Raw genomic sequence first — 16,326 nt, forward strand, 5'->3', positions numbered from 1 at the left:
CACACACATACACACACACACACACACACACACACACACACACACACACACACACACACACACAAAAAGAGCACACAGAAAAGAAAACAGAGGAAATGGAGAGAGAGTATATAAAAACACTCACATGTTATATATATATTATACACTATGAAAAGAAATCAGAGGAAATGGCCAGAGAGTTCATAGAAAAACTCCCATGTTTTATAAATATTAGCTTAACTAGTCACCAGAAAATATATAGTCATTAGAAAAATGCTCCTAAAAACAATAAACAACAATTCTAAAGAAATTGGTAGCACAGAAGATTTCACGAGGTTGCTTCTCTCAAAAAGGCTCAGTGGGAGGCCTTGGTTAAATTCAGTGAATCACATATCGAAGACGGGAGTGGAGAAAAGGACTTGGAAAGAGGAAGGGGGTTAACAGCAAAGGGTGGCGATATGGGATAGGGGATAAGAGGAACCAGAAAGCACTGAATACGGGTGTGAAATTACCAAATCAGCAAACTAATGAACGTTTAGAGTGTATAAACTACTTAAGCATTTTAGGAGAGCATTTTATCACTGTCAAGCTTAAATGTTCATCTCTTTTGCCTGCAATAGCCCATTCTAGGGCAGGGCATGCACTGATATCTATGTGAGCTCACGGAAACAGGACTCGGGCAGTGAGGAACCAGAAGCCTGAAGGCCAAGGGGCAGGGTCTGCAGAGTAAGTACTGGTATGTCATGCTGTGGTGTATGACAGGACAGTAAAACACTCAGCATGAACCAACGCATGTTAAAACAAAAGGAGAGCAGGCATTGGCCCACAGAATGCTTCTCCTGTCAGGAAGAGAGCAGGGCAGTTAGTTACAAGTTATCCCTGCAGAGAGAGAATGAGAATTGCAAAGGGTGGGATGGGATGTTTCATATATGATGGGGCACACTCATTTACTGTGCACGAGTCTATGTTTATGACACAGGGAAGCAAGCATTGAGCAAAGGAAAAATGGTAACTTTTCTAGGGTTGGGGATGTGGCTTAGTTTGTTGAGGGCTTGGCCGCCATGCACAGTCCTGGCTTCGATCCCCAGCACCACAAGTAAAACTGATCCTAGAGGCTCACACTTATAATCACATCATTCAGAGTTCAAGGTCACCTTCAGTCTCATAGCAAATTCAAGGCCAGTCTGGGCTACATGAGATCTTGTCTAAAATAAACAAAACAAAACAAAAACCAGTAGGGGCTGGAGAGATGGCTCTGCAGTTAAGAGCACTGGCTGCTCTTGCAGAGGACCCGGTCTCCATTCCCAGCACCCACATGGTGGCTAACAACCATCTTTAACTCCAGTTCCCAGGGATCTGATGCCCTCTTCCGACCTCCACGGGCACTGCATGACACAGGCACACTTACAGCCACGTGCCGGCAATACACTGATACACATAAAATTTTTTTTAAAGTTTTAAAAAGGTAATATTTCTGAACATATAATGTCTGATATATTAATTAGTATATAATTATATTGTATAATGTTGATAAATTAGAGGTTTCAACCCAAAAGGTTATAAAAGAAATAAAGGTAAAAAAGTCTCAGAACATACCCAATACAATAAGAATTATTATATTAGGTCTGCATTTTCTAGAGGAAATGGAAATGAGCAGAATCATATTTCTACTTTTTGTTATCTGTGTTAACATACTTTTGGGATCTCTACCAAGTGCACACACATTCGGTTTTTAAAGATATATTATTTTTTAATTATGTATCTGTGTATCTGTGTGGGGGTATGTACATGCGACTACAGTGCCCAAGGGGGCCCAAAGAGGGACTCAGATTCCCTGAAGCTGTTATAGGCAGTTGTGAGCTGCTCAACATAGGTGCTGGGAACTAACTCTGATCCTCTGCAAGAGCAGTACACACTCTTAACCACCGAGCCATCTCTCCAGACTCCATCAAAGGTTCTTTTTTGGTGACTAATCTCATCCAGGGAATAAACACAAAATTTGTCTGTGGGTACTGTTTAATATTTGAAAAATTTTGGAAAATATTCTAGGTAAAGAGCCAGGCATGGGAGGTGCACACCTTTAACCTCAGCCCCTGGGAGGTAGAGGCACATGGATCTCTGGGAGTCTGAGGCCATCTTGGTCTACATAGTGAATTCCAGGCTAGGTAGAGCCACACGGTGAGAACTTGTTGCAAAAGAAAATTATAGGTAAAAATAGCAAATAAAATTATTATTATAATAAACAGCCAGGGTTCAATGGAACAGAGGGCCACAAATTTCAGATACACAGAAAGAACTAACACCATGCAAAAACTAATCCGTGTGTGCACATACGTGCACACAGGAGGAATAAGCACTGAAGAGTCATTTCTGAAACAGGTGGACCTGTTGATAACTCTCAGACTGGAGTATTTCTGGTGGGCCAGGCAGGAGGGAGCAGGAGGACGGGTTTCAGAATCAACTGGGATCAGTGAGGCGTCCCCCCACTTCTGCTCCACGGAACCCTTCAATCCTGCCTCAGGACGGTCCAAGACAACGTTGCCAAGACCAGGCACAGAGGTACTCAGTGGCCTCCCTGCTTCGTACCAGGAGAGGCCCTCTTTGTTACTCTGATTCAGTGTTTCCTCTTGGAAGCAACTCATCTCCTAACTTGCTAACTAGAGCAAACCCCGTGGAGCATAATTGTTACTCCTTGGGTTCCTTAGCATATATTATAGACTTCATTTCCACACCTCAGATGAGAGACCAATTAACTTCTGAGGATTAGAGCTATAAATGGCTGGTGCCGACCAGTCATTTGTTTTAACATGATTTCCCCACAAAGGTCCTGTCTACCTCCCCTCTTACCTGTAGCTCAAAGTTGGCTTGATCCAGAAATTTCTTGTTCAGCATATCTGCATACTGATTAATCGCACGCAGGAAGACTCTGAAAGATCAAGAGAAAATTACATAATTACACACTTGGGCTCTGGCACCTTTGTGGTTTTGGCATTTCAATTAGATAAGATCCCAGACAGTCTAGAATGGGAAGTCTCCAAGTCCTGTGCAAAGTTGGGAGGTTTTGCCAGAGAAAAGCTCTCAGAATTATACGCAGATGTTCTCCAAATTAATCAAGGAAATTAGCACATGCAGAATGAAAGAAACAGACCAAAGTAACAACTTCTGAAAGTAACATTTAAAATGCATCACAGAAAGAATCTAATTTTTAAAAAAGAAAGAAAAGGTGTAAATAAAATCCTTTCCCAAACTTGCAATGTTTTACTGCTTTGTAATCGAATTATCTTTTTTAGATGGCCTTTTGAATCTATGAATTTGAAAGCGCTCTTTGGATGCAAGTCACCAGGCTTGGAATAGTTTGGTGGAATGTTACTACACTTGGAAACACTGTCTGACCTACACTCTAGTTTCAATCACTGTTCATTTATCAAAAGAAAATTAAAAGACTTTAGAAGATAAGAAAGTGATCTGATAAGAATTTGAACAGGTACTGTGATTGAATCATTGGTCATATACAGTGTGTGTGTGTGTGTGTGTGTGTGTGTGTGTGTGTGTGATTGTGCGTGCGCGCACATGGATGAGGGCCAGTGCACACAGGTGCACAGAGGCCGGAAGAGAACATCAGATACCCTCTTCTATGGCTTTCTGCCTTATCCCCTAAGACAAGGAAGCAGTCTCTAACTGAACCGGGAGCTAGGCTGGTAGCCAGGAAGCCCCAATGATCCTCCTGTAACCCATTCCCCGCTACCATGCTGGGGTTACAGGCATTCAAGGTCATGCCCAGGGTGCTTACACAAGTGGGAGAGATCTGAACTTGGGAATGCACACTGGAACACCACGCACTGTTCTGCACTGAACCATCTCCCCAGCCCCAACAATGTACAATTTTCAGCACATTTCTCAGTACCTTGACTTCTAGTTTTCTATGATGAAATGTGTAATTTGGGCTGTCAGGAAGGACTCTGGAGTGTGGTCTTTTCCCAGCTTGTTCACTCAGTAGCTTGTTTTATAACCCTTGAAAGTGTTGACAATAGTAAAGCTTAGTCCAGCTACTTTGTAAATGGCATCCTCCTTCTGCACAAAGCAAGGATGCAAGAGGAATTAGCATTGGGTCACAGATAATAAACTTAATTACCTTTCCTCATTTAGACAGCAGGAAGCAGCTACACTGTAAGGGAAATCTAGGTTGCTTGCTTGGAACTGCAGCTCTCTGACACTACCTCTTAGCTAAGCATCCTGGTAGGAACCTCCCGGGCCTGCCATCCCAGAGTCACTAAGAGCCAGTGATCCTGGGGGCAAGGAGGGGGAAGGAGACAGCAGCTGCCATGGCACCTCCAGGCATTGCATATAGCTCTGAGAAAGGGGAGGTGTGGGCATCTTCCATCAGGAAGTCTGTCAGCAGGATAGACCCACACAGATGTGCTGCATGCCTGTGGAGGAGTTCGCTATCTCAGTCACTGAACACAGGAGACCGCTATCTGTGTTCTTACCTGGAGACAGAAAGACATAACCAGAAGGGAAGAATGGGTATGGTTTTTTTATAATTTATTATTTTTTATTTTTATGTGTATGTGTGTATCGCCTCTTGTCTTGGGTCGGCATGTGTGTGTGCAGGTAAGCACACCCATGTCGTGCAATGCCCACGGAGGACAGAAGAAGCCATCGGATCCCCTGGGACTGGAGTTATGGACAGTTGTTAGCTGCCATGGGGGTGTTGGGATTCGAACCCAGGTCTTCTGCAAGAACAACCAGTGTTCTTAACCGCTGAGCCATCTCTCCAGCCCAGAATGGGTGTTTTTAAGTGTCTTTTAATGGAGGATCATGGGAATCGCTGCCTTGCCCATTAACCAAGATCCCAGACTGGGCAACAGCATCCATCAGTCAGACTTTGCAAATCTAGGATGCCCAGTTACACCTGAAACATAGCTCTTGTTGCTGAACTCTGTAACTGAGTTAGTTTTTGCTTTAAAATTGGATCCTGGATATTTGGGGCTCCTGATAAATTGTTATAGGATGAATGAAGGGGTAGCACAGAACTGAGGCCACACCTTGCGTACGCAGGACTCTGACTCGCCTCTTGTCTTGGGTCGGCATCTGCCATGCCAGGCTTAACCCTCAGGAGCACAACACATGAGGGTATAAGAAAATGGTCTCCTTATGCATGTGAGTCTTGGCCATCATGTGCAGATACTCCCTGACTTGCTGCAGTAATGGGAACCACAGACACAACAGAACCCTAAATCCTGTTACCACAGCCCAAGAATCCCGAGCTTACAACTATAACGACTTTAATTTTTTCCTTCGGCTTCAGAGTTTGTGTGTTCCCCAGAGTCCTCCATGGTCCTTAAGAGATTTTAGACACTGTCTCCAGCCCTGGATGACAATAATGACGAACTCAGCACAACATGCATTATTATTACAGGGTAATTATTTTGCCTCCAGATAGCACCCAGACAGTTGCAATATGCTACTTCTAATTAAGCTCTGGGACAATTTCAGCTAGTTAAATAAAGATATTTCTCAAAATGCCCCTGTTTTAAAGAAAAAAAGCCATGTCAAGCTGAAATGATATGAAGGCTGAACAAAAACTTTTTAATGAACTGTCAGCTGAGAGAGAGCAGCACTGAGAGGCAGGTTCTATAATTTAGATCCCCCATAAATTTTTAAAAATCCAGGGTAAAAAAACCAAATAACACAGAATGTAAGTTGTATGAGGAAAACCAGGGGAATGATCAAGTAAAAATCATAATCAATGCCATAAACAAAGACCAGATGGAACATGAGTTCTGTGCATTAGGGTAGAGTGAGTGGCCCAGACCCATCTGGGACAAGCGTAAATAATGTCATACAATTCACAGCTATGAAAGCCCTGCTATACTTCTGAGTCTTTCTCAAGATAAATCAATTAGCTAACTAGGCAAAAACAAAAACAAAAACATGAAACCATAAACAGAGACTATTTTAGGTAAGGCAATGTATTAGTACATATAATTTATGTTATAATTTGTAAGTTTTTTCTAATGAATAATAACCAGGGAGCTTAAATAAAGACAATCACATTAGAAGCTTCTGCATCGCAGTTGTTTTTGACCACAGATGGGTATGAAGAGAACCATGCATCACGCCTCACCAGACTACCTGCGATGAAAGGGTTCTGTCCCACAGCAAGATCTAGGTTAGTTTGGAAATGATCACAGGAGGGTGGATGTTGGGTGGATGGCTGGTTGGATGGATTAGGTGATCCTGCATCTGTTCAACACTATCGGTGGGCTTAGAGTTAAGCAATCACTGTCCCTTCCCACCATGAGTAAACAGTTTTACTGTTTGTGGTGGTTGGGTGGCTAGATGGATGGGTGGTGAGTGGATGGAATAGATGGATGGATGAGTAGGTGGGCAAATGGGTGGATGGATGGCAGATGGTCAATGGATGGTGAATGGATGGGTGGTGAGTGCTTGGAATAGATGGATGAGTAGGTGGGCAGATGGGTAGGTGATTTGTGGGTGAATGATACACGAGTGGGTGGATGGACGGGTGTGTGGGTGTCTAAGTGGATGGATGGATAAGTAGGAGGGTGGATGAATGGGTGGGAGGACAAGTGGATGGACAGATGGATAGGTAAGCGGGTGATGGGTGGGTAAATGGATGGACAGGTGGATGGATTGGTGGATAGATGTATGGATGGACAGGTGGGTGGATTGGTGCATAGATGTATGGATGGACTGGTGGGTGGGTGAGTGGATGAATGGATGAAATGGCTTAGAAGACCTCGGTCTGACTCACATTGGAGGCTGAAGGAGATTGAAGTAATTTGGTCATTTCTGGCTGTCCCTGGCTTTCTAAGTAGATTTTCTACAGCAGGGTTTGATTCTCTTTAGGTTCCTGCCACCCACGTTTCTGATGAGGCACCTGGAAGCTGTGGCCAGGCTTTGCTTCATCTTTCTCCTCTTGGCCTCCAGAGCTCGTTCCTTCTCTCTCCTTCCCACACTAAGAGCCCCACGGTATCCAGGTGGACTCCTAACTGCCATGTGTGTTCTGAAATGCTCTGCTCCAAAGACCATATATTTTCAAGTGCACTAACAGATGTCTCCGAGCCAAGGTGAATGTTAGAAGTGTCATCAGCCCAAACAACAATTCCCCATTTCTCAGCTTGCTCCAGGACAGATGAATAGAGGCCAGGCAGATAGAGGAATACATGGAAGGAGGAAAGAAGGCTCAGAAAGGAAGGTGCTGCTTCTCGTTCTGCACAGCTAGTGCTCAGGGAAACCGTTAATCACCAGGCTGAACCAATCAAAATTTGACTTCTTCAGGGCCTGGCATATTAGGATGTAACTTCTAAACTCTGAGCTAATGGCTTGAGAATTTTTCATGGATGATTTCCAAAATGGTTCAAATGATTAAGAAAAGGGGTAAGCTTACATTTAACAGAGTTCTTTTCAATCATTTTTAATCTATGGAAGGATTTATTTACAATCTAAAACGTTAGAAGATAAAACCCTACACAGAGATAAATAATACAGAGAGAATCAGAGGCAAATCATGTCATCCTAAAAAGATTAAAAAATGTCATCAGGTTGAGAGCCAGAAAGTTTTATTTCCAAAGGTCCAATGGAAAGAAAACAATCTCCGGGTGCTTGGTAACCTGGTCCTGTGTCCAGGAAGTCAGAGTAGCAGGCCTCCAACTTGCTATAGCAATGCGTGTGTATGTGTGGTGTGTGTGGTGTGAATGTGTGGTGTTCAGAGACAACCTGGGGTGCCTGTCCTCAGGCGCTTTTCACCTGTTCTTTGAAACAGGGTCCCCTATTGACCGGGTACTTTGCCACGTAGGTTAGGTTGGGCTGTCTGGCCCACAAGTGTCCAACTATCTGCTTGTCTCTGCCTCCCATCTTCCATTGCTGGGCTTACATGTAAGGGTAACCATCCCTGCTGGTTATAGATCCACACTCAGAACCTCACAATTGTACAGGAAGTGATTTCCCTGAGTTGCTGCCCTGACTCACATTATGCATTAAAAAAAAAAATTGTGTCAGTGAGAAAGAGGCATTCCTAAACCAATCTAATTCAACTAACTAAACAGAACAGGAAGTTTCTATAATGTCCTCTTCTGTCCTAGACAGTCAACACTGGTGGGTTCCCGGTAGAAACAACACTCACTTACATTCATTCAGTCATTCTCAACTGAGTCTAATTGTAGTTGACACATTTATATAGTTGTACAGTTCAAGACTTAGTCCACTTCTATCTCTCTGTCTGTCAGTCAATGGCCTCCTCTGCATGTGATCACTTAACTATGGGCCTTTCAGAAAGTGGCTCAACACCACAAGGACACAATGGAGATGTGAGGTGACAGATAAGTTAATAAGCTTGATTTTACCACTCCGCAAGACGGAGAAGTATCATCACAACACACTCCATAAATATACAAATTAGTGCCAATTAAAATCAAGTTAAGATGCAATGTTACAACAGAGGGCCTCAAAGCCTCGGAGAGTCTCTAGGGAACACTGAGCTGTCTTCGGAATTTGGAATCGACAGGTTTACTTAGTTCTCGATTTTGAGATCAAAAAATGAGGACACTACGTCCCAACGTCACAGACACTGTGATCTGCAGGGGCATTAGATGGTCAGTCTGGGTTGTCATTCTGATTGGATCTGGGATCTACAAAGAGACTCACTTCTGAGTGGGTCTGTGAAGGCATTTCCAGGAAGGATTAATGGGGGGGGAGAACAGTCCCAGGGTGAATGGCACCCTCCCGAGGCAGCCCAATTACAAAGCAGTGAGAAGGGTAAGCGAGGCTGTCGCAGACGTCCTTTGCTGACTTGTGCGCCCAGCTTCTAGGACTTTCTAGTGTGGACTGAAGAGCACAGCACACCAGGAGCCCTCCAGGCCATCAGAAGCAGAGTGCTCAGTGGAGACATCCAGCCTCATGAACCGAGCAGCCATTGGACTTTCAGCTTCTCTGGTGGACAGACATCCACTGCTGGATTACCCAACCCATATCATGTAAGCCAATCTAACAGATCACCACATATATAGATGTAATTTGTCCTGTTTCTCTAGAGAATCCTGACTGCAAAGACACATTACAAAGTCTTAAGTCACGTTTGGTAAAAGAGGAAGCGTGTGTCTTGGAGTACCTAAGCCGACTGCAAAGACACATTACAAAGTCTTAAGTCACGTTTGGTAAAAGAGGAAGCGTGTGTCTTGGAGTACCTAAGCCCGCCAGAGGCAGTTGCCACCAACATGGGTGTTCTGGAGAATGTCCCAACAGCCTGGTCTTTCTGCCCCAGTGCCCGGTATGACCTCTCACAGAAAGGGTCAGGGGATGGATGCCTCTGCTCTGACATAGGACCACCCAGAAAGGTGGCCTGTTGGGAAATGATTTGAGACTTACGGAACAATAGAAGTAGCACAGTCCTGACTAATTAACAGGTGGAAAGTCATCAGAAACCGAGGTAATATTGCAAGCTCCCCAAGCACTGGCTCTAAAATGACTCTGGTGAGGCAGCCTCAGGTGTTACCCAGGGCTAAGGACGAGGCGCCTCATCACTACAGAGGAAAAGCATGGAGAAAAGGTGCTGAGCTGGTAGGGAAACTCAAAGCTCTACTTCTTACATTCTTCTCTTCATTCCTTCCCGAAACTGACTTTAACTTACATAATGAGACAGCACAGTTCAATGTGAGGGCATTTAAATACTTCTGGCATTAAAACAAATTGCTTTGAGGGAAAAATGCATGCTTTACCAAAACGTTTCACCCCGAATGGGTGGAAAACAGGGAAACAGTTAGAAGTGACAGATTCCATCTGGGCAAGGAGGTAGCTGAACTTGCCTTCAAAGGATGTCCTCAGAATTCAGGAATGCTGGGGAAAAAGAGGCAAGTTATGGAGAAGTGACGAAAGTGGGTGCAGGGTATCACTTCACTGAAACGGGAAGGAAGGCGAGAGCAATCAACGCTTTCTTCCATCTTATCAGCCCTGCTGACCAGCCCCAGCATGGCAGAGACGATTTCCTGCCGAGTTATTAACCAAATAGGGTCAGCGGCTTCCCACTGCGTGACGTCCACTGGGAAATGGAGAGATCATGTGCACACAAGGTGACTGCTAAGGGGGACTCCCATCATGGGAAGAATGAAGGAACACAGAGAGACCAGGGGGTCTGGGGAGCCTGCCTCACCTCGCTAGGGTTTGAGAAGACCAATGTCACTGGAAGACCAGCTCAATCCGGATTATAATTAGCTAGGAATGTGGGGTGGAAATGGGGGTAGGCTGGTGTCCAAGGACTCTAATACAGGTCACCTGTAGTTGGGACTTAACCGCCAATCTTTCCTGTCTACACAGTTCCAGATACGGTATTCTAAGGTGTCCTCGTTTCTTTCTCAAATCAGTAAAGGTTTAAACAATCATCAAGCTCTTAACCAAAACCCAAGGTTGCCCTGAGCCTTTCTGTTGGCCAGCGATGAAGCAGGTTGGGCTGAGCTGCTGCTGAGAATACAGAGAATTTCCATGCTGGATCTCGTTGTATGTCCCCACTGTACAGTCTGTAAGAACGGAGATCTCGGCCCACTAGCCTTGTTCCTGCTGAGGAAGTGGCTTGCAGGACTGTGCCCTGCCCCACTTCTCACTGTCACACTACTGCTGGTCAAAAAATCATCAGGGGCTGAAGCAGAGCCACGAGGAGTGGCCGCGCCCCACCCAGATCTTCGGTTTTCTCTCATGCTGACCGTACCTGCTTCCTGCCACACCCTTGTTCTAGACACTGACACCACCTTTATACAAATCATGGTATTTAATGCTCATGGGGTACGAATCATTTGATACTTTACATACGAGGAAACTAAAGCTCAGAGGGGTAGAAGCACATGTTTCTGGAAGGCAGGTCTGGTCCGGGGCTGAGCGCTGTGACCCCATGCTGCCTTCCTTAGAGACGTCATCAGGGTGGTCACCATGACCCAAGTCCATTCCTGCAGGTGCTTTGCTTTCATGTTATTCTGGATGAAGGATAACTTCCAACAGAAAGCAGGGGAGGCAGCCTGACCCGTCCTCCAGCTTTCACCAGTGGCATACTCTGCTGCTGGCTCTTTCTGCAGTACCCTACCCCCTACCTCTCCCACACTATTTTCAACAGACCTTATGCTTTAGGGAAATTTTAGGTTCCCAGAAAAACTGAATGGGAAGTGCAGTTTCTATGGACTCCGCGACACTGCTCACCCAACATGCCCAGCCACCTCCCTTAACTTCCTTAGCAGAGGGGCATGTTTGTGAGAATTCATGAACCAACATCACCCCCAGTCTGTGGTTTACACTGGAGTTAACCCTTTGTGTTCTGCATTTTATGGATTTTGAAAAAGGTGTGGTAGGAATCCCCCTGATAATATCATAGAAAGTGCATTCATGGGGCTGGAGAGGTGGCTCAGCGGTTAAGAGCACTGGCTGCTCTTACAGAGAACTCAGGTTTGAATCCCAGCACCCACATGGCAGCTAACAACCATCTGTAACTCCAGTTCCAGGCAACCAATGCCCTTTTCTGACCTCCATGGGCATTGCATGACACGGGTGCACTTGCATGCATGCAGGCAATACACTCAAACACATAAAATGTTTTTAAAAATTAAAAAAAAAGTGCATTCACTGCTCTAAAATATCCTCTGAGACTCTCCTCTCCCACCCCCTCCTTGTCTCTGGGAGCCTCCAACCTCATCGTTACTTGCAGTTTTTGCTATTTTGGAGCTTCAACGTGGAAAGGATGAGGGCTTTTCCAGTTGGAACCCTGCCTTCTACCCTTGTGACAACAGCCCTGTCACATCACGTAAACTACGGCTATGGAGCACAGTCTGTGTTTTAGCTTGTGTGTGCGTTGCTGTGGTAAATACACCCCTAGAAGAGCACCTTAAGGGAGAAAGGCTTTGTTCCTGTTCGGTGCCTGGGTACACTCTGTTACAGCAGGGGGTCAAGGCAACAGGAAGTTGAAGCAGTTGGTAACATCAGATCCAAGATCAGGAAGCAGAGTGAGGAAGGCTGCCGTCAGCTCCCTTCTCCAGCTGTATTTCCCAAGATCCCAGCCAGGGAGTGGCACTGCCCACAGTGGACTGGTTTTCCCACCTCAGTGGAATCAAGATAATAATTCCCCACCATCGTGTTTGGAAGTTCATCTTCCAAGCTATTCTAGATCCTGTCAGACTGAGAACTAAAGCTGATCATTTGTGTGTGTGTATGCACACTTTTAGCCTTTAAAAACTGCATCAGAATATAAATAATATAAACTTTATCATATTAACCATCTTAGGGCAAGCAGTCCAATAGCATTAAGCACACCGATGTTCTCCAACCATCCATGTCCATTCACACATTCACGGAACTCTCATGTTACAGACACGAAACCTCAGCCATTAAGCAGTGATTCCCTATTGCATCCCTCTCCCTGCCCTGGCAACCACCACACCGCTGTCTGTCAAAGGATGTGACAGTTCTAGGTACCGAATATGAATGACATCATAAAGAAGTTATCTGTCTATGAGCGGCTTGTTAAGCAAAGCCAAACGTCCTGAAGGTTCATCTCTGTGGGTGTGGGTAACAGAATTCTTTCTTTGATAAGGCTGAATAATGTTTTATTGCATGCAAAAATCACATTGTGTTTATCCACTGACCTGCTGACTGGGCACAGGCTGTTTTCAGCTTTCAGCCAGTGTGTGTACCGTTACGAACCTCGGCATGTGCATAGGTGACTTCAGTGGCTTTGGGGGCACACCTAGACATGCAACTAGTAAAACACATGGTGATCCTATTTACAGGTTTTCAGAGATATTATTTTGCATGATTGGCCACACCGGTTTTTGTCCCTACCAACAGTATAAAAGAGCTTCAACTTCTCTATGTCCTCATCAACACTTATCTTAAAATGCTGATAGTAACCACCTTAATACATGTGAAGTGGTATAGATAAAGTTTTATTAGAACATAGCCATACCCACTCATTAAAGCATGCTCCATGACTGTCTGCTCACTATAAAGCATGCTCACTGTCTGCTCCAAAAAACTATGATCCAGTGAAAACTACCATCTGTCCTTGATGGGTTTTGAGGTCTGTCTGTCTGTTCATTTTGGTGGGGGAAGGGCAGGTTTATACTTGCTTCTAGATCACCAAGAAATATACCTTGTTGATCAAAACTCCAACAAGCACCTTTGAGAAGAAGCTGCCTGTAAAGCCAGACGGGATACCTGCTCACTCGGTGCCCAGAAGTGGCACTACCCATGTCGAAGTCAGAGTAACTGATGACAGAGTTAGTGGCACATTAAACAATGAGGCAAAGGTTTCCAAGACAAACACATCAGACAAGTCCCAGCAGTCGGCACTGGGAAGGGGGAACTCTCCAGTAGGAGGGAAAGCACAGAAGACAGTGCACAGTCTGACGCTAAGAGTCTGGTCCCAGGCAGACCCCTCCATCAGCACCCCAATGCCATGATCCCTCCCCTCCCGGGCTTCTTCTGTGGTCTTCCTCATCACCTAGGGCTTCCTGGGGGCAGAGTCAGGAGGGAGGGACTATAGTCCCCAAGGCATGGGCATATGCCCACAGATCTCACTAGGGTGTGAGGCTTATCCTCACCAACACTGGAGTATTTTCTGCTTTCTAGATACACATGAGTGGGAGGAAGGTGTGAACAGAGGGTTAAGCATCTCTCTTCAGGGAGATGAAGAGGTTTAGAAATAAACAGTAGTGTTGGCTGTGCGACACTGTGGATGTAATTAATGCCACTGAACTGTACACCTGGAAATGGGTAAAAGGGCACATTTTATGGTGTATGTGTTTTATAATAATAAAGAAGAAAATGTGGAAGGGAAAGCATTTTCTAGAAACTACAGCAGTGGGAGTCATGATTTTCCTCTACCATCAGTGTGACTCAGTTCCATGATTTCATAAATTCAAATAAAGTGGCAAACCTGGGAATAAGAGCCTGTGTCCTTCACTCTCTAAGTCCCAAGCTGCTCAGGTCCAGGAATAAACAGGCATTGATGAATAGGTATAAACAAAGACGTAACAGAAACCTAACGGGGGGGGGGGGGGGGGAGGAACCACAAGCCCAGAACCTCGTGCCCTCGGGTGCCTGTCACACACAGCCCCGAGATGCTCTGTGTCGGCTGAGGACATACCTGTGCTGAATCTTACTGCCAGAGCAGTGTATCCTGTACAAAATAAAGTCTAGTAAAAATGAATGCAGCTTGTGAGCTCAGACCCCCAGGGCGAGCTGTATGGTTCAAGGCAGAAATTGAGAGAAGCTAGCAGAACAAAGGCATCTTTCAAGTTATCTCATGCTCCAGTAGACCAGCCAAGCCCAGGACTTGTTCTGGTACATCCACAAGACTTGCTTAAGGGCACTTTAATCATTTAGCAAACTAATGTAACTTGCTCCGGGCTCATTTGCCACAGGCTAAAAACTGGGACAAGATCCTTTGACCACTCCTGGGGCCGAGGTGCCTGAGAGTTTTCCCTGAGCAGCTACCTGGCAGCTGGCATCGTCCGCGTTTCCCATCCTCACTGGAGTGCGGCAAATGCTGCTTACTACCCAGTGAGGAGATGGAAGAATTATATTCGTGTGTGTGTGTGTGTGTGTGTGTGTGTGTGTGTGTGTGTGCAGAACACCAGTATTCAGTATTATAAAGCCACATCTGCATTCTACATTGTACAAAGAGTCTATACATACATGTGATCAACGGTTTAGCACATACATACTGTTAGTGGTTGATTTGCTTGGTCAGCCTAGCCCCATCCCAGCTCAGACAGCCTGGAGGACAAGGCCTGTACCAGCACACACCAACTAGGCTCAGGAACTCCAGATCTGCCCGATTCCAGGTATTCAGAGAGTAAGGGAAGACGTGACGGAGAGCAGCACAGGCACCAGGAACATGGCTCACCATATATTACTTTTCTTGTTACTGTGACAAAATGTCCGACAAAGAAGCTTACAGAAGGACAGGTTTATTCTGGCTCAGTTGAGGGTACAGTCCATCTTGGTGGGGAAGTCACGAGGCAGGAGCTTGAGGCAACCAGTCAGACCACGCCCTCAGTCAGGAAGAGAGATGAACGCTGGTGCTCTGTTCTTTCTCCTTTTTATTCAGTCCAGGGCTCCAGCCCATAGTGCTGCCCTCACTTACGGTGGGTGTAAGGGTTTAATGATCTACCAAACTTCAAGAGCACTTGAATCATTTAGAAGTAATTTTATACTTTGGGTGGATCTCCCAACCTCAACTAACCCATTCTGGAAACATCTCATAGACACACCCAGAGGAGCACGTCCCTAGTGATTCTGAGTTGGTCAGGTTGACAATGACGATGTCAACCAGAGAAGTGAGTCAGAGCTCTGGAGGGCTTAACTGCCTTCCCCAGCACCCCTCCACACCACCACAAATAATCTGCTGATGGGAGGAACTGTAAGGTAGCCTATTGTCCCCTCAGAGCCCCAGCTCTCTGAAAACGTACAACTGAAAGAGTCCATTCCTATCTGCTCATTGGTCGTTATGGTGACCAGCAGCCTGAGCCCTGCTGTTCCAGTCAATGGAAGGCAGGAGAACCCAGGCCACACAGAACCCTGAATCATGTGCTGTCCCTTACAGCCTGTACGGTCTGGTCAAATTCATTAACATCTCTGAATACCAGTCTTCTTGGCTAAGGTCTGGGGACAGCGGTGAGAGTTCAGAATAGGCAGGACTTATGAAGCGACTGGGTCATAGAACTGCTCGATAATCAAAACTACCATGGGGCTATGACAAAGACAAAGGATGCGGGCTTCCGTCACCTCTTTGTCATGATTTTCAAAAAAAGCTTTCTCTGTGAAGTAGCTTGGTGGACAGAGGAGAATTCAGGTTAATGTTTACAAGTCTCTAGTGCTGTCCAAGTCCCCTCTATCATCCCAACATCCTTAAAGGTGGGTCCAAGCCCCCTCCATCATCCCAACATCCTCAAAGGTGGGTCCAAGCCCCCTCCATCATGCCAACATGCTCACAGGTGGGCCTTCAGTCTTCCAGTCTCTCACTCCTTCCTTTCACTAGTAACCAGAGGATACCGCTTTGCAAGGCTGGTATAATTACACAAGATGTGCACAGTGAGCTTTTTTTGAAAAAAGATGTATGATGTATGCATATGTGTGTGCACCTATAAGCATGTGCAAGTGTGGAGGCCAGAAGTTGATGCCAGGGTATCTTCCTCAACATCTCTGCACATTATTATTATTGTTGTTGTTGTTGTTGTTATTATTATTATTATGTCTTTTTGAGACAGGGTCTTTCTGTGCCCCAGGTAGGATTATATTATTATTATTATTATTATTATTATTATTATTATTATTATTATTATGTCC

General features: G+C 45.3%; 1 protein-coding gene across 1 annotated transcript in view; it reads right to left on the minus strand.

Moving 5' to 3' along the window:
* The window catches only part of LOC103733379 (dedicator of cytokinesis protein 1), a 362,643-nt gene that overhangs the window by 111,498 nt on the left and 234,819 nt on the right, over nucleotides 1-16,326 (minus strand). Inside the window, exon 7 of the mRNA XM_008832196.3 lies at nucleotides 2,827-2,905. Coding sequence (XP_008830418.2) covers nucleotides 2,827-2,905 — 79 coding nt within the window. The remainder of the gene's footprint in view (nucleotides 1-2,826; nucleotides 2,906-16,326) is intronic.

Source organism: Nannospalax galili, unplaced genomic scaffold (genome assembly GCF_000622305.1).
Source record: "Nannospalax galili isolate Female #2095 unplaced genomic scaffold, S.galili_v1.0 scaffold810, whole genome shotgun sequence".
In the NCBI taxonomy this organism is placed as follows: domain Eukaryota; kingdom Metazoa; phylum Chordata; class Mammalia; order Rodentia; family Spalacidae; genus Nannospalax; species Nannospalax galili.